We start from the raw sequence: 25,007 nt of genomic DNA, 5'->3' as shown, positions 1-25,007 counted from the left end.
GCATGTTCGTCTGTGTTCGAGCGGCAGGAAACACGACGTAGGGATCGATAAATAACTCAGAGTTCTCAACAGCCACAAAAAAACAAATAAATGTGTCGAAAGGCCATGTACCAAAAGCTGTCACTTTTTTTTTTTAAGCCATTTAACTGGCTTTAAAAACAAATTAATGGTTGAGACTTGCATCTGTCTTAAAAAAAAAAAAAAAGCCACAAAAAATAGATGAAGCGATTTTGGGAACACGGCCACATTTCTCACCATTTAGTGAACAGAATTGAGGAGGCGATGTTTTTGAAGCCATCCATGTTTGTGCATTCTGAAAAGGCCACAGACGAACCGTCACAGGAATTGTTAAACAAACAGTCTAAAAGCGACGCCGTTGTCTGGGCATCATAAAAACAATCGGTCTCTCTGATGACTTCAATTGGTTTGGTTGGTCAATTGTAAACATCACATTTGGACCGCGTGTTGTTTTCCTTCAACAAACCAAACTGCAAGTGTTTAAATGACGTGTGTGCCAAGTTCTATTTGTGTACAGAAATGTGATACAGTGGCCACCATGAAAAATTACAGTTGGCAACTATTGGTTGAAAATCAAGGGTGAGGCACCGCACACATACTGATGCGAGGCAATGGAAAAACTACGACTCTGTATTGGGTTTTGAGGCTCCACATACAATATACAGCACTGTATTATTTTTATTGAACCATAAAATGCCACTTGGTGGCATTAGTGCTTCATGTTGGATGTCAGTGAGATGAACAGTACATTTTTCTTTTCAAATTCAGAGCAATTGTTATTTGGAACATGAGGCAACTTGTGGACTCCAGGTCAGTTTGTTCATTGGAAATTACAACTAGTACCCACAAATACAGCACATATTTTTATTTTTTTTTAACACGTGTATTATTGATAAATTGTGTTATAGTGACTCAAATCCATTCAAGGACTTTGAATGCTTTTTAATGACCCGCGGAAAACCTGAACAAAGATTGCAATCATCTTAAATAGAGAAAAATGACAATGTCGTAATCACATTAAAACCAACATTTATTATAAAAATATCACTATAATCAGGTCACAGGGTTTGCACGGTCATTCATTACATTTCGTTACGTTTCAAACGTGTGACGCCGCAACAACACCGGGTGAAGATATTAATGTGATTTGTGCTCGGCTATGAGGAAAGTATATATATATTATAAAAAAATAAAATAAAAAAAAAAGCATGTACGGTTGTTCCTCAGGCAGGAAATGAAGGAGATGGTCTTCCACACATCATGCTCATTAGCCATTCCTCCCCCCTTCACCCGCCCATCACCTGCTGACATTTTTGGAAGGGAAGAGACAGAAACTGTCAGTGTGAAATGAGGTCAGTGATAGTGATGCTGATGGGGGGGGAGGAAAAAAAAAAAAAAAAAAATCAGCTATGAAACCAAGCAAGACAGTGGATGGACACAAACCCGTGTACACGCTTTCTGGCAGTTTCTCCAAGACAACACAGATGTGTTGCTAAAAGGTTGCCATGACAACCCTATCTCAGCACGTCTGGGTGATTGTGCGAGTCTCCGCGCGTGTCATTGAACCGAAACATTTGCGAACGGCAAAGCACGTTTGTTTCAGCATATTCGTAGAGGTGGAGACTGCAGCACAACAAGACGGCTTCAGCTTCAAACCGTTTCAAACGCCGTCAATTACACAAAACTATCCCGGAACTCGGCTCTTTTCATTTGATACTTTAATAACGTGATCGCACTTAATGCCGTGTTCCGACGACGCTTCAAATGAGATGAAGTGTTGCAAGATGCAGGCGGAAAATCCAATCACAGGGATACAAAAAAAACAAAACACGTCTGACTCTGTTTTCATTATCAAGCCTTAAAATATGAGAAATTGCATTATAATCCTCAGCACAGAAAACAAATTAACTCAGAAGGGATTATTTGCTCAGAATGTGAACAAGACGCGAAAGATTAGCACAGATCAGTCAGACACAAACTATTATAAGAAAACATTTCTCTGTGCAATAGCTAAAATGATTAAAAAAAAATAAAAAAAATGAAAAAGCTTACCAAATCTTTCCTGCTTGTTTGTACGAGTCCACTTCAACCATACACGTATTGATAAATGCTAAAAATTTGAATCATGTGTCATAGCATTTCAAGTTATCACAATCATGGGCAAAAATAATAATCATAATAATAAAGCAACAATGGTTCATCATCATCATCATCATCATCTCAGTGCACCTCACAACCCCTAGGAGGCATCATTGCATAGATAAACCCATTTCTTTGGTACGGCTCAATCACATTTATCAACATTAACATGCTACTTCTAATTGCTTTTTAAAAAAAAAATATTATTATTATTACAATTATTGCACTATGCTGCAAAACCTTGTTATTTGTAGCTGCACTTCACGTTGCCACAACATTATACAATGCCATGACATAAACAGCACCGATATTTAGCACGACTTATGACGACAACGTCTTGCCTCCAATGTGGCACATTTTGTAGTCAGCGACTCCTTGTACGGAGAATTCACAGTATGGTGCAACCTTAAAATTGGAACGCACCTAACGGTTGTACAATTTGGAAACAAAACAGAAAAACCAAGCCATTACAGGTGCATTAAAAATTCAACAGCTCCGACTGTCGCCAAGCGAGACGCCGGCACATATTCACGTTTTGCATTTCAGAGGAAGTCCCCGACTTTGTAAACTCTATTAATAGTTGTTTCCACAGAGTAAAGAAAATATTGAAACTTGCTCTGTGAGCTGTCTGTATGTGTTGCCGCTCCATGTACAGTATGGAAGGTTTATAATTACCATCAATGCTAATTTCCCTTTGCCCATCTATGGTGTTTTGCATTTGTTAGCATTTAGCTAGCAGACTGATATATATTTTTATTTATTTATTTATTAAATCTTATCTAAATCTTTGACAAAATAAAATTCAGATAAACTAAGTGGCAGATTAATTCTAATATAGATTTAAAAAAATAATAATAATAATAATATAAAGAATAAAGCTGCATTCAATCACATCTAATATCAATAAAGATATAAATTACAGGCAGAAGATTTGATCGTTTACTTTGTCCTTGAGTATATTTAACTTTACAACTGAGAAAATTCAGCAAAAAAAATGAAGGTTTTGGGGGTGGGGATGTTTGAATATCATTTTTTTTAACTTTTGTTGTTCTGTGTTATGTGTGGGTAAAAAAATGGGAAAAAATTGTCAGCTTTTTGACGACGCACGAGCTAATATTGGCCAATTAAATCAATGGATTTTCATCCTTTGCAAGTCTGAATCATATACATAAACTGTTGGTTCAGCTTATACAATTTACTGTTTTACGTTTTTAGCAATTAGCTTGTTGTATAAGAATGTTAAAAATCACTCTTCATTAAGTCTTACCTTACCTTGCCGTCACCAATTTTTTTTTCTTTTTCTTTTTTTAAATTTTGAGTTCCATACATCAGTTGACTTGTGGTCAAATAAATGCCTCAAAATAACGTGTGTTGCTGTTACATAACGGCTAGTTTACATAATAACCACTCAGAGTTTCTCAGCCAGCTTGGCTGGCTAAAAAGTTCTACAGTGTAAGAACCACATTGAAGGGCGACTGAAACACAACCATGTCGATGCCGAAAGGTAAGGAGAGCTGCAGTCGAGAGTTTCATAATCCACTTTGCAATATTGCAAAATCTGTTGATACGGTAACAACGGTAGGACATGAAAAATTCATGTTCTTACATTTTAATAAAAAATAAAAATAAAGATGACTTTGTAGACCAGGGGTGTCCAAACTACTGCCCGGGGGCCATTTGCGGCCCGCTGTCCATTTTTTAGTGGCCCGCGACATATGCTGAAAATGGCATTTGACTCAGTTCAAATAAAATAAAAACTAAAATTCCCAAAACAATTTCGTTAACGAAATAAAAATAAAAAGGAAGATGCTTTTTAAAAGAAGAAAACTAACTGAAACTACATTTTATGTTTACAAAACTAACTAAAATAAAACTAACTATAATTGTAGCAAAAATGTCCTTTGTTTTAGTATTTGGTAATTAATTTAATGCATGAGCCTTTGGGGATGATTTGAAATGTGATTTTTAGTAGATTTATTTTGATATCAACCGGAATAATGACGCCGCGCCCATCGTGTTTTTTAAATATTGCACACAAGTAATACACATAAAAAAAAAAAAACTAAAACTAACACTGAAACTAACCTAAAACTAAGCATTTATTAAAGAACTAAAACTAACAAAAAAATCAGAACTACCCTAAAAACTAATTAAAACTAACTAAATTTAAAAAACAAACAAAACTCAAAACAAAATAAAAAATTCCCAAATTATAATAATCCTACTACCATATTACAAATAAATTGGTTTATATACTGTAGCATTTTTCTAAATATGCAAAAGCGCAAATAAATTATTTGTACAATTTTTCGGACTAAACACAATTTCTCTTCACAACATGATGTGGCCCTTGCGTCCTTCTGATTTCCTGAATGTGGCCCTCAAATGAACAAGTTTGGACACCCCTGCTGTAGACCATCATGCCTGCAGAAGTTTCCTGAGGTCCTCGTCCATCCCCGCCGTTCGCATGCGCTCCAGGCTGTGGTAGCGGTGGACCACGCCGTCGGCCGTCACCACCACCACCCTGACGCCGTGCACGTCCTCGCCCAGTTGGCAGCCGATGGCCGAACTCACGACCATGTCGAGGCCGCCGTGGCGACCGCCCGCGTTCCGGTGGTAGTGGCCCGAGAAGACCGCCTTCACCCCTGGAGTGGGAGAGGTGCAAACCGGTATCACAAACTCGCTTCTTTTGCTTTTTATTTATTACGTATGTGGGCTGATGTTCCATATCTGATAAGATAGGCTAATATTTTTTTTTTACAGTGCCACTTGATTCACAGCACGTCTGACCTTGATGTCCTTTCGTCATCCTACTGACAATGAAAAAAAAAGAAAAAAAGAAAAGAAAGAAATGATTAACACCTCAAAGCACTATGACCAAAATAGGCCAACACTGAGTGACTCAATGCTACATTGTGGAGATGTGGATTTAAATAGCTCACTTACAAGTACAGAGCGTGCTTAGAACGACGCCCTGCTGCTTTCTTTCTTCGGTTAGTGATGTTTACTTGACGCTCACGGAGCATTAGCGCAATTATTAATATCGCCTAAGACAGTAATGGTATAGACGAGAAAGAAAGTGGGAGGGAAAGAAAGCTCCGATGAAAGATCTCTCAGCCTTACGCTGAAATATTCTAACAAAACGGGGACACGCATTAGGGAGTCGGGATTTTCAATTTATTTTCAATTACAAACTGCATTCTCATCAGAGCGGCGCAGGTCGGCTTCGCCCCGCAGCGGCGCCGTCGTGTCACTGTGGTGTAATCACTGGCCATGCGGAATTATGCGTGGAACAAACTTTACTTTGAACGAGGGATGAGAAATTGTTGTTTATCTGCGTAATTCTTCTCCGGAGCTCTGTTGGAACAAGCTCGCACATTTTATGAATATTGAAGCCATGCGCAGGTGAGCTCTGATTTGCTTGCAATGAAGTGAAGGTAGTCAACATAAGAATGTAGCTTTTTGTAATGGAAATTTGTGACAAATGCAGCTTTCCATCACGCAAGTCTTATTTATTTATTTATTTATTTATTTATTTATAATGTATTAATTAATAATGCATTGCTGTTCAGTTGATGAGGCTGATCAAATTAGGATTGTTCAACCGTCTAGTCTACTTTCTGGTCAAATGTTCCATTCTACATAGTTGAACCATTAAATTGATGAGGCTTCTGGAATTTGCAGACAGTCCGAAAAGCTACGTCGACTGCTATAATTCTCTGCAGGATTGAACGGCTCGCCGCGGGTGGCCTTTGATGCTTTGCTATAAGTTACCTCTGCCTCAAGGTTAATGACAGCTGGCCCCCTACTGGGAAAATAGCCTCGGATTTGACAAAGACAAAATACGAAACAAATCATTTCTCATCTCCCCGGCATACATCACTTTCTGTGCATTGTTATCAAAGTGCCTTTGCGGCGCAGTTGGTGTGGGCGGGCCCTCTGGGACTTCAAACCTTTAAAGTAAACGTTCAAGTCGCTGCTGTAGTCAACCAAGCTGCATCAAGGATAAAAAATAATAATAATAATTGTTCTCATTTACTGACGACGGCATGAAAAACACAATTACGTGCTGTGAAATGCGCCATACAACCATCGGTTCTTGCTACAGGACGACGCGAGTACAGTTTATGTGTCTCCACAAGACTTTTCTTGCTGAGCGACCCGAATGAAAACGTGCACACGCTATGCTGATCATTCCTGGTCCTTGTCTGGGTCTCTGTGGAAATCCTGTTTACCGGTGAGCCACAAAACAGTCCCGCTTCTTTTGTGCTTTGCTTTTATGATGAAGACGCCCACGTGGGGACTGGCCTTTGCTTTAACTAGTAAGAGGGAGAGAGCTGTTTGTGCATTTAGAAAAAAAAAAAAAAAAAAAGTCCACAGTAAGCAGCCACAGTAATGAAAACATACAGAATGCGAAGGGAGAGGGGAGGCATGACATGCAGTCAAATTGAATTCTCGGATGGGTGAGAAATTTTACATAAATGAGAACAAAGTACATTTAAAATATTAAAATGTATCCCCCCCTGACTGTTATGTACAGGGCTGATTGCAGCCATGTTTTACACAATTGCTGAGACCGTTCAATAATCGTAAACACTCTTTGCTGTACTGTCCCTGCAGACAATGACTACCAAATGATAGGATAGATTAAAGGAACAGAAAAAACAAAAAAAAACAAAAAACAACCTTCATGAATCTAATTATGTTTGATTGCAAGCCTTTCTTCCATGCAGCCCTTTTAATTCATCTCCCTTTTATCTGTTGGTCATTGATTTGCCGGCTACAAGATGGGATTGACTAATTGCGCTTTGAGTTTCTTGCAACCAAAACAACCCTCCTTTTGAATTATTACAGAAGAAGCCATTTTCCGTCAACGCGGTCCTCCTATCCTATGCAAAGCGTACGCTTGTGCAGACGAGACATTGTCATCAAAGTGCGGCGATATTATTACAAATCTGAAATGGTTCTGGTAATTTGCATGACAGAGGGAAGCAAAACTGATGCAGTGTGTTGAGGCATCTTCCAGCCGCAGCCTCCCATAAATCACCAGTCATCACCAAGCATCCCTTTTCCGACTGTACGTCCTCCGGTTACACACAAACAGCCACGCAGACACACAAAAGGGGCTTAGGAAATGAAAAAAAAAGTCTGCATGGCATACATGACTTTGGGCAATTTGGAACATGGTGGTGAATCCTCCTCAATTTACTAAGTGATACACGTCTCTCTTAATTAAACAAGATGGAACATATGCAAAAGTAAAACTAATCTGAGGTGATTACTGTACAGTGAAACCTCAGGTAGCAAACGATCTGTTCCAAGACTGAACTGAAATTGGGGTGGGGGGCGGCTGGTTTGGGCAGGTAAGTGCACTGATAGTGTCAATCGATGAAAGTCACATGTGTCAGTCAGTGTCAATCATTGCACTTCCTCTGACATGTGACCAGGCTGTATGCGGTCTTTGAATGCGATATCGTCAAACAAAAAAGACATTTTAAGCAAAACGGCTCATTATTTTTGCAGCATAACAAGACCACGACGATAGGAACTTTTAACTCATTTGGTCCCAATAACGTGTAAATACGTTTTGTTTTTGTTTTTTTATGCTAGAGCATACAGAAGGCTTTGATGCAGCCTCTCAACTGCAAAGAACGGTTGCAGAAATGGTAGTTATTACACAAAGGGCCAGCAGGTGGCAGCAGAGCAAAGGAGCTCAACCAGGGCCATCTAGAAAAAAAGCTCAATTACTTACAATTTTAAATAGATTTGTGAAAACCGATTAAACTTCGCTCTCTTCTAATGCTAATTGCTGCAAAACGGAAACAGATAGAAACATACTTTTTCTCCTGATGAAAGAAGAGACTTTAATCTTTCTTTTGATAGGTTCCAAGCTTTTATACCAATAGAACACAATATTCTGTGGGCCTTGCAAAATCAGTCAAAATCCAGAAAAACAGCCGGGAGCGAACGGGATTGCGAAATGTGAAAATGGCGGCGAGTGAATGAGTTAATACCTTGACTATATTGGGACAGGTTTTTTTTCCATTAGCGTCATCTTGCGGGCCAAATCTAAATTGCAGCGGGCCAATTTTGGCCCACGGGCCGAATGTTATAGGCTCAGTGCGTTGCTAATCTCAAGTCTTGCTTGAAGCACGAGGACACAACAGATACTCTCCTTGATACTCTCCTAGATAATCTACAGCAAAAAAAAAAAACAAGCATTGCTCAATGTCACCATTAAAACAACGGCGTTAAAGGCTTAGCTGTGGCCTCTTATCAAATCCCTTCTGGGTGATAAATGTAGCCTCTCTTTTGAAAAGTGGAAGACCCTTGCTGATAACAAGACCCAATGAGAAGAGAGTGCGCGACAAAGGAAGAGAAACAGACTCGACGGCTTATCTTCAACACTAATTGGCTAATGTATATACGACTCCATGGACCCCTTCATGGCCTACGTCACGATGACATCACGGTGTTTACTGGACGGCAAAAAACAACCGCAACGAAGTGCAGCTAGGAGTAAACATCGCTGGTTGTCTGTTTATTCTATTCTATTTTCATCAGTTTACTCACATATTAACTCAAATGGCCGTTTTCCACGTCCTTTCCGACGTGAACTTCCTGTGAAAATATGCTGAGCGGTGTTAGAACCGCACGCCACTCAGGTGTTTTCGCCTCCAGCTAAGCCCCGCCCCTTTAAATTGCGTCACATTGTTTACAAACTTTGAAGCTAGCAATATTGGGAATCCCGATGACTTTCTCAGCTGTGCCATTGTTTTTGTTCAGTTTTTACTCATATGAGAGAAGAATATACTGCCAGTCTGTACATAAACCAATTTAACCGTGCTTGTGTGATGAAAATATTCTGGATGAGGAGTAGAAACTCTCAGTGGAGGAAGTGAAGGTGGAGTAGTGGAGGGCATATGAATCTAATTACAGTCCTCCATCTCCTCTACTGTAGGGCGAGAGGAGAGGCTGAGAGCACGAGTGGGATTCCTGCTACTCCAATTGCCTCTTGAATAGGACACGCCGGTCCCCAGCCACGGGGGTTTCACTATTCATCAAGAAGAAGTGTATCAAACTTACTCGACAAATATGACAGAAAACTTTGTGCACGTCGTACTGACTTCTGCTTACAGCAACAAAAATGCTGTAAACTGCACACAGTGCACTGAGAAGTTCAGTGCAACAACAGTAAAGCCGAAGGGAGCTTTATTTACAGTGATTACAGGTATGATGGTGATGAAGCGGCGTGAAAGCGCCTTCGGGAACAATGGGAAACTTCCTTTGGGGGTCATTTGATCAGTGTGGGAATGGTGCTAACAAACAGTACTTGACGGATGACACCAACTACAACTTGAAACTCAAGTCTGAACATATGGCTTGATTAAACGTTCATAAAGAAAACACATCAAGTGCTACAAAAGGAAAGGCAAAATTTTATATCAAATAAATTACTGTCACATCTCAACCTGCGGCAAGTGCAATAAAAAAAAAAAAATAAAAAAAAAGGGACTGTGTGATGACTTACTAGTCCAACAGAGGGTCATAACACAGACAGCGTATCATTAACTCATTTGCTCCCAATAACGTATAAATACATTTTTTTTAATGTTCTAAGTGTCCCAAAGACATATTTATACGTTTTTATTTTATTTTATTTTTTTTATGCTAGAGCATACAGAAGGCTTTGATGCAGCCTCTCAACTGCAAAGAACGTTTGCAGAAATGGTAGTTATTACAAAAACGGCCAGCAGGTGGCAGCAGAGCAAAGGAGATCAACCAGGGCCATGTAGAAAAAAAAAAGCTCAATTACTTACAATTTTTCTCTTCTAATGCTAATTGCTCCAAAACGGAAACAGATAGAAACATTCTTTTTTTTTCCTGATGAAAGAAGAGACTTTAACCTTTCTTTTGATAGGTTCCATGCTTTTATAGCAATAGAACACAATATTCTGTGGGCCTTGCAAAATCAGTCAAAATCAAGTAAAACAGCCGGGAGCGAACGGGATTGCGAAATGTGAAAATGGCGGCGAGTGAATGAGTTCATATGAGTTGGAATGCAGTCAACAGTCCCGTGGTGTAACTGCTCACTCCGACCAACCAGACAAAGACGACCGGTACTACTGGCTAATGGCTAAAGGTGTGTGCGTGCATGTGAGGTTAATGATGCCGCCCTTTACCACATTGACAGTACTGTTCACCAGAGTGCAAGAGCACATCTGGAGGACGCAGATCATTGGGTGCAGCGGTGAGAACGCACACATGGGAGGGACATGATGCATGTATAACGCGACACAATGGGGTAAGATGGGAGGTAAATTATCATAACCATTATATGTCCAGAGAGATATGATTTAGCATGAATGAAACTAGAACAAACAGTCCCTTAGCACCCAGACGAGACTATAAACACTACAATCCACACTCCCCCCCCTAATATTTAACAATGCAGCAATCTTGGCCTAATGTCTTTTACATAATTGTTATCTTAAAAAGGTTACAGTTTATAACACAGATAGAAACTGATCTGATTCATAATGGTGCTAAACGTGAAATTTATGTATTAGTCATTAGATAAATTCTTGGATGCATCGCTACGCAGATGTTAACCATTCTAAATTAATTCATGAATACAACCACTGAATAATGTAATGCTGGCAGAACCGGAAAGATGAAATATGAAGTTCAGCACCTGCTGGACATTCATTATGGCCAGTAAAAGTATAATTTTGTGCCATCTCAAACCATACATGATAATTCCGGTATTTGAATGTAAAATATCCAGATTACTTTTTTTTTTGCAGTAATTAAACAAAAGCTATTATTACTTAAGGAAAATGTCATTGTTTGCCAGATTTCGAAACATTAAATCAATAAAACATTTTACTTACACGTTAACCATGTGGTGATGTTAAAGAAAACAATCAGAGGACTTTGGTGTTCATAAGACGTGAAGACATATTTATCACCATATGAACTGTGTGTATTACATGTCCTACTCCATATGCATTATGAATGTATGACTGCTGTCAGGACATGCATGGATGACAAAGGACGCGTTCGACATGTTCGAGAAATGCAATTCCAGTCATACCCTGTTTTTCGCATATAAAATGAGGGTTGCACCTTCTAACCATTAACTACCGTTTGTTTGAAGGGGGAATCGATCACGTAAAAACGGTCATCAGACCAAAACAAGGCAAATGCATGCGGACATAATGGATGGGTAATTTCGTTAATGTTCTCCTCCTTGATGAATGATTGCGATTGTGTCTGTATAAGAGGCCCCGTCAATCAGCCGTGTAAAAATTGGACCAATAAGTGTGACAAGCAAGTTTGTGCGTCAAGACTTACCATCCTTCAGTGTTCTGTAGCAGTTACAGACTATTATTAAGTCCATAATAATGGAATTTGAAGAAGGAATGACTTTAAGGAAGCCATTATTGAAATCAATTGTGGCTGTCCTGTGCGCGGAAAAAGTAATCCTCTCCTGTGGTTTTAGCTGCGGATGATTCCTCCTGGGCAAAGAATCTTAAGTGCGCTTTAGATATGCTGGCATTGAAGAGCGCCGACACAAAGCTAAGAAGCTACAAAGTATTAACACAAAATAGTTAAAACCACTTTACAGATGTCTAAAATCATCTTAAAGTATTATATTTGATAGTACGGCATGAGACAGTGGTTTACAATAAGACTTAGCTCCTTCATTTTGGCAAGAACCCGCCAGCCAGAGAACAAAACAATAAAATCATTCTCAATCAAGTTTCCTGACGTCACTGTGAGATGCAGGGATCAAAATCTAATTTTACAAACAATGACTCTGCTTTGGCATGGCAAAACTGTTCCCCCATAACAAGGCATCGAGATCCACCCAACTGCAAATCGCCGAACAGGAAAAGTGTGTTAACTCTTTTACTGCCACAAAAAAATACTTTAATATGACAAAGGCTTTGACCATTTACATCATCCTTGAAAAGTTCTATTTCCTCAAATTTTGTCATGTTTCATTGTAATTTCATACACCGGCAGAACACTGAAAATCGAATGCTGCCATCTGCTGGCCATAGTTAGTGAGTGTTTTTGATTCCACAACCCATTGACCAAGCAGTGGTGCACTTAGACATGGCGCTGCCCATTGATTTAAAAAAAATAATAATAAGAATAGTTTAAATCATTTAACGTTTATGGCGGCATACATTGTAATTTTACTCATCGTTATTAAACGTTTTTGGCGGTCAAAGAGTTAACACATTCATTGCCAGACCAGCAAAAAAAAATGCATCATTTGACGTCTTTTTCCGTCAATGGCAGTGAATGAATTAAAAAAAAAAAAAAAAAGCTGAAAAAAATGCTAACTATAATGACCAAAATCACAAAGTTGTCAACGTCAATAAAATTAATTGATCATTTTAGTCCTCGTGAGACTGAGCAGAATAACAGAAAAGTCCTACCAGCGCTCTTAAATCGGTCCATCAGGTTTTGTCTGACTTCCTTCTGTAGGTTAAAGTAGTCATCATCCTCATCAGGCTTCTTTATGTACAGAGGAATGTGCTGGAACACCAGGATGTGTTTGGGTGCCTGAACAAGGAAGGACAAACTTATGACGATTCTACTGTCAATGAATATCTGAATCTGACATTAAGCAGCGGGGGGGGGGGCAAAATTTACAGAGGAAGACGAGACTTTGTTCAGCTGCTCATCCAGCCATGTTTCCTGAGCCTCCTTCAACTGAGGGCATGCAGAAGCATCATAGAACAATTGGGAGTTCAGAACCAGGAAGAGGACTCCGCCCACCTGAAGACAGCGCAAACAACAAAATATTTCAATCGATAATACAGTTCATGGATTAACTGTTGTTTGTGTTTCAACTACAGCTGAGATTGAATCAACACCGTTTCTGCTGGTTTAAAAAAAATAAAATAAAAACTGCATGAACCAAACATTTTCTACAGACATGTCAAAACAGTTTGCAGCGCAGCACCAAACCAAAAGAACAAATTCTCATTCGAAGCAATTATTGATTTTCTTGATAACCATCACTCATCCAATCCCGTCAAAACCAATCAGTGGTTAATATTGGAGGAACAAATGGATAAACATTTAAATGTCACGTTGATGACGTCAGCTAATCTGCATTTTGATAGCTCAAGTCAGTGGAGAGGTAAAAGTGCAGACAACTCATTTCGTTTCCTGCACAAGCACAATTAACAATTTCCAATGAGTGTCAAAGCAAAATTAAACCTTCATTAAACCCGAACGGGACAAAAATAGCACAAATTATAATCTGAAAACAGAAACAGGTGACAGTTATTATATGCTACATGCTACAAGTGTTGCACATTAGCCTAAAACAATATAGTACGCTGAGTGAAAGAGATGGCATCATAATTATCAAACAATAACTTATCTCTTTTTTTTTCTCAACGTTTAGAAACATTTTTCCATAGAAAGTACCAATAGAAATAATCTATTGCTATCATAAATCATAAAATATTGAAACATTCACTAAAACTTTTATGATAATGATGTCTGTACATCATTACATCATTGTAACTTTGCAAAGTATGACAGTTCAACACAATTATTTTGCAAGTGGTCACTATTTATTGGAACTGACCATCTATGAAAAGTTCTCGACTATTACGTAATACTAATACTGTACATGTACAGTCATTTAAAATGGGTGTTAAATAATTCGGACTGCAACTGTATGTAGTTGTAAAATATATCATACAAAATATGAGCTGTCGCTGCTTACCCAGAAGCTGAAATAGTCATCCCCCCATGAAGTGCAGTACTGTTCCACTGTGCTAGGGGTCGGGGTGTTTCCAAGGTCATGATTGCCACTGACGAACACGAGCGGGATAGAAGGGTCTGTCCCCTTCAACGCCGTCTTGAGGTCTCGCTCCTGAGCCTCTTTGAAAGGGTGTCCTGCAGATGAGAAAAAAAAAAAAAAAAGGGGCAACTTTGCTCAATTCATAAAAAGGCTATAAGGGCAAAGGGCGGCAAGTTTTACAGCAATTGGCATTAGAATATAGCTAGGTTTCTTCAATTAAGAGGTGGTAATGTGATTAAGATGCCACCCGGAAGCTTCCCATAGTACCACATCCCATTGGCGACAGTCCTAACTACATAAATGCATCACTTCACCATCATACTATCTGGCCACTGCTATAATTCCAGCCACACAGCAGCGGTTGTCACACTCCTGAAGCTGGAATGGAAGATGGGGTGTAATGCGCAGGTTGTCATTTGCAATGCTGAGGCAAGTGTTGGACGTGCTCGTTTCTGTAATTACCCCCACTGTTACGCCCGTTTGGATTTTAAATAGAGCAATTCAGCATATTCACTCAAGTCAGCATAACATGTCGATGTATTGACTCCACAGGGGAATAATATTTTTCCAATGTACCCTGTAATTATTGGAAGGTATCTAGCTCACATTCAGAGATAGCAAAATCCACGAGTTTAATTCCTTCTTTAGATAGTGCACCAGTTCCTGCTTTTTTTTTTTTTAATTCACAAAATCAAACAGTACATTGTAAAATTTTGCAGAGGGGAAAAAAAAAAGATTTTTAAATTGCAATTTTAATTGATTTAAGGGAAATGAGGGGCCAAGGCAGATCCTGACTGATTAATTAAGTGAATCAAAGGTTTTCTCAAATACATTGTCCAATGTCCATCATAGTGTATGTCATTGTCAATTTCTCAAAAAGAGCAGCTAAGTTGTTAAAAAAAATAAAATAAAAAAAATAGTTGTGTTTTTGACGGTGCCATGAAGCCAGCATCAAGGTTCTCCGGAAGACTGAATGTGAATAAACATCAGTTCAAGCCATACACCAGATGGAGGGTTTTAAGAAGCTGTGGTGCCTTCTGTTTCCTTTCCTCGCACCTCCAAGCTGTCTGCCGCCACTACAGCAGTGAAATAACACGTCCATCTATGAGTCACCCTCATTCAGGAGTCCATTAATCTCCATTTGAGACACCTTGATTCACCTGGCAATAAGGATGAGCAATAACGGAAACAGGGATATTCTGGGGATAACTCTCTAGGTCCATTGGACCTACAAAATATTAGAAAATCGAGCGTTTTTAACTTTTATTTATGAGTTGTTGCTTTAGTTTAGTTTTCAGTTTACCACCATTTATCACAGGGAATCTAACGACAATAGGTTAACTAATTTGCTCCCAATAACGTGTAAATACGTTTTTTTTTTATGTTTTAAGTGTCCCAAAGACGTATTTATACGTTTTTGTTTTGTTTGTTTTTTATGCTAGAGCATACAGAAGGCTTTGATGCAGCCTCTCAACTGCAAAGGACGGTTGCAGAAATGGTACTTATTACACAAACGGCCAGCAGGTGGCAGCAGAGCAAAGATCAACAAGGGCCATCTAGAAAAAAGCTCAATTACTTAGCTCTCTTCTAATGCTAATTGCTGCAAAACGGAAACAGATAGAAACATACTTTTTTTTCCTGATGAAAGAAGAGACTTTCATCTTTCTTTTGATATGTTCTGTGTTTTTATAGCAATAGAACAGTAAAACAGCCGGGAGCGAACGGGATTGCTTCTGTGAAAATGGCGGCGAGTGAATGAGTTAAAATCCGTGATATAGAGACCATAAAATGTTTACAAAGTCAACCCAACACCAAAAGCCTACTAGCTGCTATCATAAATGCATCTTGAGCTGTCAATAGTACATGCTGTGAGAGCAAAGACACTTTTTCCACGTGTGAGTTTTTTGCAAGTGGCGTCAAATTGATGCGAGAACTGCGAGCGAGCTGGATCAAACTTGTGTGATATCAGCACTAATGCAAAGGCTTCACTGGACTGTAAGGATGAAGAGGGATCTAAGCCTGTAGGTGAAGCTTTTGATCTACTAGTCGATCAACATTCCCATCTTCACCCATGGCGCTTTGAAGACTGGAAAAAAAATCAAATACGCACATACAAGTGGTCAGAGCGAGTTCCTTTCACAGTTGAGAAGACAAAAGTTGTGTTGGGGCATCTGTAGCAGCTGACAAACATTGATATTCTTGCAGAGGACGGGGAGCACAATAAAGCCAAAACATGATATGATAAACGTATTGTTTCCTTACAGGCTCTCAATTCTGCTTCATCCTGAGCTCTTAAATCTTTACATGGCTTCAATTAATCAGTTTGAAAGCGGTAATAGAGGCTCAGCTTGCCTGCAAATCGACGAATGATCCAATTAGATAACATGAGCACCCAATTCCCAAAAATCAACCCCAAGACCCAAAGCTTTCAAGGCATCCACTATTTGAAAATAGGTTCAAATCAAATCAAATCAACACATACAGGAAGTGAAAAGGGAGTAAACGGTCATTAAGCCATTACGGTTCCTACCCTTCTAAACACTTGTTTCACTGTATAAATGTAACTTTTAAATATCAATATTGAGGAGCTGCTAATTATATAGGCTGCATTTAGGAATGAATGAAAGCAGCACACGCTCTTCCTCTGTATTTAGCAGGCTTTTTATCCGGAGGTATTTTAGTCATGTTAGTTTGCACAATATCATCGTATCAAAAGATACGATTCTTCTTTCTAACAGGCCACACTTTGATTCAGCACACGTATTCCACGCGCTCGTGCGTGCGCGCACATCTTCTTCTCGGCAGCTTGTTCAGCTTCAGCAGGCGAGCAATTGGCAGACAAGGCTACAAAAAAAAAAAGGTCTTATACACTCAAAATACGCTTTTGTGCTAATAATTTATAACTGTACTTATAACGGTTGGAGGCCTTGCAGATCCAGATTTCCTTTCAAATCAAACAAACATTCGTATTTTCTATTGATAATGATGACCTGACAACCACAATCCATATTGATATTGAATGATCTCCCAGCCCGACTGGTACTTATTATTCATGTATTGTCACATTCTTACTCTCATTCACTTCTGTCTTGTTGCCTGATTTGTTGTACATATACTTTTGGGCTTTTAATTATTTGATACAAATGAATTGGAAAAAAAAATTCCCAATGCGAGACTAAAAACGACCTTGTATTCTATTCTGTTCTATTATGTGTCAGTACTTTTGTATTGCGTATTCATCAGCCTTCAACTGCATTTATGCTGCATACAAAGTTGTGTCGGTTTGTCGATTTGATCACCAAAGTGTTTTAGCACGACAAAACACGAACTGAAAGAAAGGTAATCTAAAAAATTTTGAGCTCCGAACCTTTGAAAACTCTGACAACTGGATCCTTCTCGATTTTAATTGAAGCTCCCGACATCACTGCCTCGATTTTGATAAAAACTATCGTCTGTGGTCAATCCTCCACACTGTTTCCATTTGCGTTAACAGTTCAATTATACGGGTGACATTCAAGTTTGGTTTGGGTCAATGACACTGTAGCTTGTGAACAAAGGTCATCAGTCTGCTTTTCTGTTTCCTTCCCGGAGAATGCCATCATTGTTTTGGACTCAATTCGATCCTTTGGACGCACTGAAAAGACAGATGAGAAGCAGGATCCCAAGGGTATGTTTGTGTCATTAAATGACAGATGTCAAAATAAGGTAAGAGATAGTAAACAGCAGCTGTTTACTCGAGATTGAGGGAAGAAGTCGAGAGAAGATGTCAGACTGAGCCAAAGGAGATATATAGAGAGAGAAATATGTGAGAACAGAAAGACAGTTGCCAATTTCCTGTCACCAACAGGCAAGCAGCATTGACAACGGTGGTTGACGGCTCACTCCCCTGGCAACAGCCATTCATTCGCCAATGTAAACAGTTTGGCGCGACTTAGGCAGGGTCGGCCAGCCCTTAGCAAGGAAGGGACCTACGAGGAAATGATATCATGCATACACTAATGAAAAATATGAATAGCCCGCCTAATTTTCAGATCATAATGAAAGTAACGAGAGTAGCGAGAGACGGATGGATTTGCCTCTCGACTCACTTTATATGTGCACTGCTCAGGGCCAGACAGGCACCTTGTGCTCGCTCCCTCATTATCATGCGAAGGTAGTTTGCAGTGGTGGATGGCTTGCAGCTTTTTTTGTTTGTTGAACACACAGTTCATAAATACTTTAACCATTTCTATGACTGCGTTATTGTGTGGCGGAAAGAGAGACTTACAGTGGCAGGGTGAGAACGATGGTTGCGAGTGGATTGAAACGCACAAAATCGATTGGATGTTCAGTGGGGGATACATTGTGGTTATTCCCAACAATGCATTTCTACTTTGGCCTTGAACAGGACTGGAGACATGAATTGATGACCAATATGCATGAGAACTAGGGCTGGGAATCTTTGACTGTCTCACGATTCGATTCAGAATCGATTCTCGATTCAAATGATTTTCGATTCAAAATTATTCGATTGACAAATGATTTCTGCTTCAATTTAAAGATATGCACAACATTGTCATGATCTACTCCAGTCTACAAAATGACAAGAGACATTAACGCTTTGACCGCCAAAAACGTTTAATAACGATCAGTAAAATCACCACGTATATTGCCATAAACGTTAAATAACGTCAACTAAACTTTTTTTTTTTTTTTTTTTTTTATTCCCAGTGCAACGTCTAAGTGCAGCGCTACCTGGTCAATGGGTTGTGTAATCTAAAACACTCTAAACTATGTCCAGCAGATGGAAGCATTGTATCTCTTTTCGTCAATGATCAAAGCCTCCGTCATAGCAAAGTTTTTCTTTGATAATATGTGGCAGTAAAAGTTAAGTGTCTTTTTTTTTTTTTTTTTTTAACATTTATTAATTTTGTATCGTAAGTGCCTTTTTCCACAAAAACAGCATGTGGGCTACAACTGCCTTTTCCCATTCTTCTTCATTTCTAATTGAAATAAAATCGATTTTTGGATATTAATATCGATTCGATTCATAAATGAGAATCTCGATTCTTTTATGAATCGATTTATTGGCACACCCCTACTGAGAACAATATGTAGTAGAAGGTTAAAATCAATACACACTGTTCTTGTCTGAGAGTATGATATTAAAAAACAGGGCACGGAACTTACTTTTTTGTTTTTGTTTTGTTTTTTTTGCTTCCCAGCGGTAACCAAAGCAAAAAGCACAGCTAATCTGGCCTGATCAAAAGCCGAAATCTTCTTCAGAATAGAAACTAAAGCTTCCAGAGAATAGCCAGGAGGGCTGCGCTTTTTCATAGATAAATATCAGCTGCTGTCATGAGGGAGGATGTTGTTGACAGACTGGCTGGGAAACAGAGCAGGCTCAGGCTCAAACCTTCCTTGGCATGGAATATCTTACATCACTGACGCGTCCCATCGCCTAAACACAAATCAGTTAATTCGATCTGAACAATGCAAGCCAGGGAATGTTGCATTAACAATAATTTGTGCGCATGTATGTCCAGTCTATCTTTTAATCGGCCCCACAAGGCCTTCACTCCCTGCATCAACCACCTCGAAATGTCTTGCTTGTTATCAACACTTGTATGAAAGACTGACACCTTTTCACATCTCATGTTTAAAATTCACCGGTTAACCTTTCTTTTGATTCCTTATCATTTTTGTCATGTACAATTTGAATGGCGAAAGGGAGAGCGGATCAGTCAAAGCGCAGCTTGTGTTTCGAAACAGTTAACAGCAATTTGGGGGAGTCATTTCAGGCGCTATGAAATAGGCGCTGCATTTTGTGAGGCAATCCGAGGTCCCGAATGACGCTCTTGGGGCCACTTGAGTATCATTTGGTCGGACGAAAGGAACTCCGCCGTGTTCAAACTCACACAGCTGGCATCTGTGAGTTGACGTGAAGTCTTCCAACATGAGGCCAATAATTGCCAGCTCCTCTAGTGATGCTACTATCTTGTTTTTACTGCCCATACGCCTTTATATCCGCTGGGAAGGCTTTACCGCCGTTGTGGATTGCTGGTTGTCGTGAGGATGTATTTATTCTCCAGCTTTCTTAAGAACACTCACGTCCAATCTCACCCACTGTACATAAGCGACATGTAACTATTCCTAAAAGGCCACAGAAGAGATTTGCGACCAACAGAAATCAATGATCAATTATCGTTAATAATTAGCAAAACAGGAAAAAAAAAAAAAAAAAAAAGGCACATTCCTGTATTTCCATATGCAAAATATAGGGATGTAATGATATCCAAACATTACGATACAATATTATATATTATCACGATATGAAGGTCACGATACGATAATTATCACGATATTATGGGGGGGGTTGGCAATATTTAAAAAATATCACAATATTGTTAAAAAAAAAAAAAAAAAAAAAAAAAAAAAAGAGAGCTCATACTAATCACAGTTGCGCAGGTCTCAGGTAGCAACCAATCACAGCTCACCTTCAGAAAACAGGTCACTGAAAGGTAACTGAAACTACATTTTATGTTTACAAAACGAACTAAAATAAAACTATAATTACAGCAAAAATGTCCTTCGTTTTAGTCTTTGGTAATTAATTTAATGCATGAGTCTTTGGGGATGATTTTTAGTAGATTTATTGTAATATAAACCGGAATAATGACGTCCCGCCCATGGTGTTTTTTAACTGTTGCGCACGAGTAATACACATTAAAACAAAACAAAAAACAAAAACTAAAAACTAAAACTAATACTGAAACTAAATAAACTAAAACTAAGCATTAAAGTACCAAAACTAATTTTTAAAAAAACCTAACAGAACCACCCTGAAAAATAATCAAAACTAACTACATAAAAAAAAAAAAAACTCAAAACAAAATAAAAACTAAAATGAAAAAATTCCAAAACTATAAATAATAACCCTACTTCCATATTACAAATAAATTGGTTTATATAACTGTAGCATTTTTCTAAATATGCAAAAGCACAAATACATTATTTGTACAATTTAATTTAAAATAACATGATGTGGCCCTTGCGTCCCTCTGATTTTCTGTACGTGGCCCTCAAATGAAAAAGTTTGGACACCACTGCACTAAGGCAATACTGTCCAGATTGTGCCAACTCAAATTTTTTTTTATCAAGTGTCTGATGCTGTTATTATGCATTTACATGTTGAACGGAAGTTGACATGCCAACTAACACCAGATGCAGAAATGCTTCATGCATAGAAACAACCAATCATCATCAATAATAGTTAGAATGAATTTTGTACTACCTGGCATGGCATGGACCAGGTCGCCACACAGCACCATAAACCTCGGCCGGGGACGCAACCGGTTCATGGCTTCCACCGCTTGTTTGGTGAGCTCAACTTCCTCTGTCCATTCATCTCCCCCACTTTTGGAATCGCCCTCTCGCCACGCCTTCATCAGGCCGAGCTGGGGGTCTGCAGCCTGGATGAAGTAGAATGGTCCCCTCCACTCATGTTCGATATCTGCAGAATTGAAAAAATATATAAATAAATAAATAAATAAATAACATTAAGACACTGTTTGGGAGCAAAATATTCCATTATTTGTGGCATTTTCCTGTAAGAGGAACTGTTACAATCATTTAATATGCTTAGGTCAAAGTCCATTTCCAAAGCATGCAGAAACTAAAATTGCAGGCAAAGTTCATCACCACATTATTCATGAAACTGCTGTGGAAGGCAAGGCAACTGTTATGTAAGACTTGTTGGGCCACTTTACATGAGTAACCCTTGTGTGTATAAAAAAAAAAAAAAAAAAAAAAAAAAAAAAAAAAAAAAGATTAACAGAAAGCTCTATGTTGGAGTGATTGAAAGGCAAAGGTGAGTATATTTGCATAATCCTGATATTATATAATAGGAGGGCCCTAAAATCCAATCACTCTCAATATTGATAATATTCATTAACGAGAGCAAATTGTGCGAAGCAGACAGTCTGTAACGATGGATGACGTCACGTTGGGCATATTCAAAAAGAGAAATTGTGCTCCCACACACATCACAGAATTTCAAAACGTTACCATGTCGTTAACACTATTCAGTCAAAGTAAGGATTAATAATTATATCAAGAGGAATTACAACTTAATTTCCACTTGTCGCACTTTTAATTTAACTCACACGATTTTGGGTGGCTGTTTTTTTTTTCCAGCTTTAGTTACCATGACGACCAGGGAGGGCGATAGGCCATTCGACTAAGAGAGTCGCTACAGTTAGCGCTGCCAATGTAACACATTTTTCACTATATTTAGAAACTTTTCCAACCCATTAAGAAGCTTTTTATTTCTTTAGTTTTTTTTTTGAAAGCGGGGCTGTTATTGAAGACTAATGGAGCAGATGTACACCGCACATCATCCAGACTGCAAATGTGTGAAGCCACAACTACCATAGAGCGACTCATATAATTACAAAGTATATTTTCCTTTATATGTTGCCTTTAAAGCAACACTAAGGAACTTTCAATTTTCGTTGATTATGGTGGTGCCATATGGACAAAAGTTGCATTGTTTTGGCTGAAGAAAGACCACATTTCCCATGAGGATCAGCACATAGCGACATCTCTGAGCTCACGCCAGCGAGTGAAAGCTGTGCAGTGTTGATCCTTGACTGTTCTTTTATCTGGGGGGAAAAAAACAAAAAAAACATGCACACTCTCTTTTAAGAATCCCTAATTCATCCTTAATGTTAGCGAAGTTTGCATATTATGTAGTTTTTTTCCCTTTACTCTACAAGCCCATTTTGATTTTAAAACATTTCCCTTCACACAACTGCATACTTAAATGGACAGTTACGAATGTAACTACGGTTTGGATGAAAATCGAACACACAGAGAAGCATATGAAGCATTTGTGCTCTACATGTGTGCACACTCCTTTCATAGGGCTGCACGGGGATGTCAAATTAATCCTGCAAGCCTTTTGTTGCTCCGGGCGCAATTTATAGAACAATGGCTCTCTCTGTAGTCAGATTATATGAGCTATTTTACCGACAAAGAGGAAGATTAAAAACACACACGCACACAACACAAGGACTCAGAGGAGCCTGTAAAGTTCACCTGACAGGCTGTACACATCTTCAAACCCAAATCATAGAATCTCCCATGTGACAGACGTTGAACTTGAAATAGAATTTACCTTCATTTGAGACATTCATTTGCCTTCATTTAAACAATTCTTTATTTGACCAATTGGAATTTACAGCCAGAACATGGCATACAGAAGGATAATAATAACTTTGCATGTCCTTCCACCAGCAAGTTCATTTTCAAGATGCCGTTATATGGTCTGATTCAACATACGATCCGGTCTTGTTGGATTGTCACCACTAGTTCCTTTAAAAGAAAAGTGAATCAGAAAAATAGGGCTGCGAAAGTGAAACCCATGCTAGTAACAAATGACAAGTTCCAGTTCCCCTTTCTAATAATGCCCCCGTTTCAAAGAACGAAGGTTTATTTAACACAAATTAAGCGAGCGTCGAAATATCTAATGATACACACTGTAGATAAAATTCGATTATGTGTAAATGTGGTTCGGAAAACACAATTTAAAAACAAGCCAACAAAACGGCAACTTAACTTGGCTTTAAATGGCACACGCGGATATATTGTCAACACAACTAAAACACAAGTTACGTCGTAACGGCTTTTACGCAACCGGCGACCTAAACTTATGAAAACGGCTGGAGAGCTAAACCGTTAGCATAGAAGTTTCGTAACGGGTACTATGCCGGAAGTACCTTCACTGAGTCCGGTGAATGTCCGATGTTTTGCCCTGAGAAAGATATCATCCTCCGTCCCAGCCATTGGATTCACAGGTTAGAGTCGTCCCGAGATTGTGATATTTGCCGAGCCCGCCTCCTGTCACGGTGGCTGACTGTCCGGTGTTCCGACAAACCAGCATACCCGTCGAAGTAGCATACCTCACACATCTGCGCACGCGCTACCCATGCGCAGTAGGCAATTACATCATCACGCTGTCGAACTCGTCGGAGCAGCATACCTCGGCTGACAGGTAAGTAAAAGTATGCAATTACTGATTATTTAGAACTGCATTTTACTTCGTTTTGTAATTATTTTATATAGTGAAAGTATTTTATTCAGAGAGTAAGTTTTGTTCTGCAGTTAGCGTCGTGGATCACTGTGCGTTATTATTATGGCACAGTGACAGTTAGATGCTTGTACTACACTTATTCAAAAACAATTTTGGGGCTTCACTAATGTGTGTGTTTTTTCTTCTTATTTTAAGGTGCAATGTGAATTCTGTCTGCGGTGGACCCATGTTGAATGTGCAGAATAACGTTTTTAAGTGTAAAAGAAAAATGCAACTTAAATTGCTGACTTGCTACAGCCATCGTAGTTTGGAATCTTTTGAGACGTAGGTTGTGTAGTTTTTGTCACTTGATGTTTTTGTACTTTTAGCAAACTGGCAACGTGTATTGTAGTTTGTACATAAAATATGTTTCATAGTCCTCCTGCATCGGTTTTCATTTTGAATTCAACAATAAAGCTCTTTTTTTTTCCGAGTCTTCTCAAATGTTTCTTTCAAAATTAAGCAACCCAACTGGCAAATTCTCTCACAGCCTGCAAAATCTGTTCAATTAACTCTAGACAATTTTCTGTCATGTAGACAACTATCATACATAATGGGTATCGCTGGAGCCAATATTTTGTTGTTTGATTATAATGTTGCCTTTTACACTAATTATAAATGACAATTGTGTCACCTAGTAGGCAGTTCGTGTGCAAGTCATTATAATGTGCATTCAGCCTCAGTTTGGTAAAGAAACTGTCATCCGCGCCTGCATATGGTTTTTGTTTGATTTATTGACAACAGTTTGTTTTGATATATAAAAATGTTTTCGTATGACGACCCTGTGCACATAAGCCTACACATGAACGCAGCAGTCAGCAAAATGAACACAACGGAATGAGACGCGAAGACTTAAATCATCTAAAAATACAGAAATTCATGCAAATCATTTGTGGGAGC

General features: G+C 38.8%; 3 protein-coding genes and 1 long non-coding RNA gene across 4 annotated transcripts in view; 1 reads left to right on the top strand and 3 right to left on the bottom strand.

The window, feature by feature from the left end:
- ercc4 (excision repair cross-complementation group 4) overlaps positions 1-25,007 on the bottom strand; it is a 221,266-nt gene that overhangs the window by 12,330 nt on the left and 183,929 nt on the right. The gene's annotated exons all lie outside the window — the stretch shown is intronic.
- Positions 1,031-23,950, bottom strand: cpped1 (calcineurin-like phosphoesterase domain containing 1). Its single transcript, XM_077503070.1, has 6 exons — positions 23,755-23,950; positions 21,270-21,488; positions 13,919-14,091; positions 12,829-12,954; positions 12,612-12,738; positions 1,031-4,802 (listed from the first exon to the last, which is right to left on the bottom strand). The coding sequence occupies exons 1-6, from the start codon at positions 23,819-23,821 to the stop codon at positions 4,576-4,578; spliced, it is 939 nt and encodes a 312-aa protein (XP_077359196.1). The 5' UTR covers positions 23,822-23,950; the 3' UTR covers positions 1,031-4,575.
- Positions 21,452-25,007, bottom strand: part of snx29 (sorting nexin 29) — a 187,499-nt gene continuing 183,943 nt past the window's right edge. The window contains exon 22 of the transcript XR_013279503.1: positions 21,452-21,488. The gene's annotated coding sequence lies outside the window, so the exon portion shown is untranslated. The remainder of the gene's footprint in view (positions 21,489-25,007) is intronic.
- On the top strand, positions 23,770-24,537 carry LOC144005124 (uncharacterized). The gene is made up of 2 exons (XR_013279504.1): positions 23,770-24,029; positions 24,264-24,537. It is a non-coding gene; the product is annotated as an uncharacterized LOC144005124 (long non-coding RNA).

This window comes from Festucalex cinctus, chromosome 17, assembly GCF_051991245.1.
Source record: "Festucalex cinctus isolate MCC-2025b chromosome 17, RoL_Fcin_1.0, whole genome shotgun sequence".
Taxonomy (NCBI): domain Eukaryota; kingdom Metazoa; phylum Chordata; class Actinopteri; order Syngnathiformes; family Syngnathidae; genus Festucalex; species Festucalex cinctus.
Note: the sequence above shows the minus strand (reverse complement) of the source record. Positions and strands in the feature narration are given on the sequence as shown.

Bases quoted from the DNA above. Each gene is read 5' to 3' on its own strand.
- cpped1 (XM_077503070.1), bottom strand. From the start codon at position 23,821: ATGGCTGGGACGGAGGATGATATCTTTCTCAGGGCAAAACATCGGACA. The intron at 14,092-21,269 runs GTAGTACAAAAT...TCTCATCTGCAG, and splicing joins CCTGGTCCATGCCATGCCAG to GACACCCTTTCAAAGAGGCT. The intron at 4,803-12,611 runs GTAGGACTTTTC...CTCCCACTCCAG, and splicing joins GGACCGATTTAAGAGCGCTG to GGGTGAAGGCGGTCTTCTCG.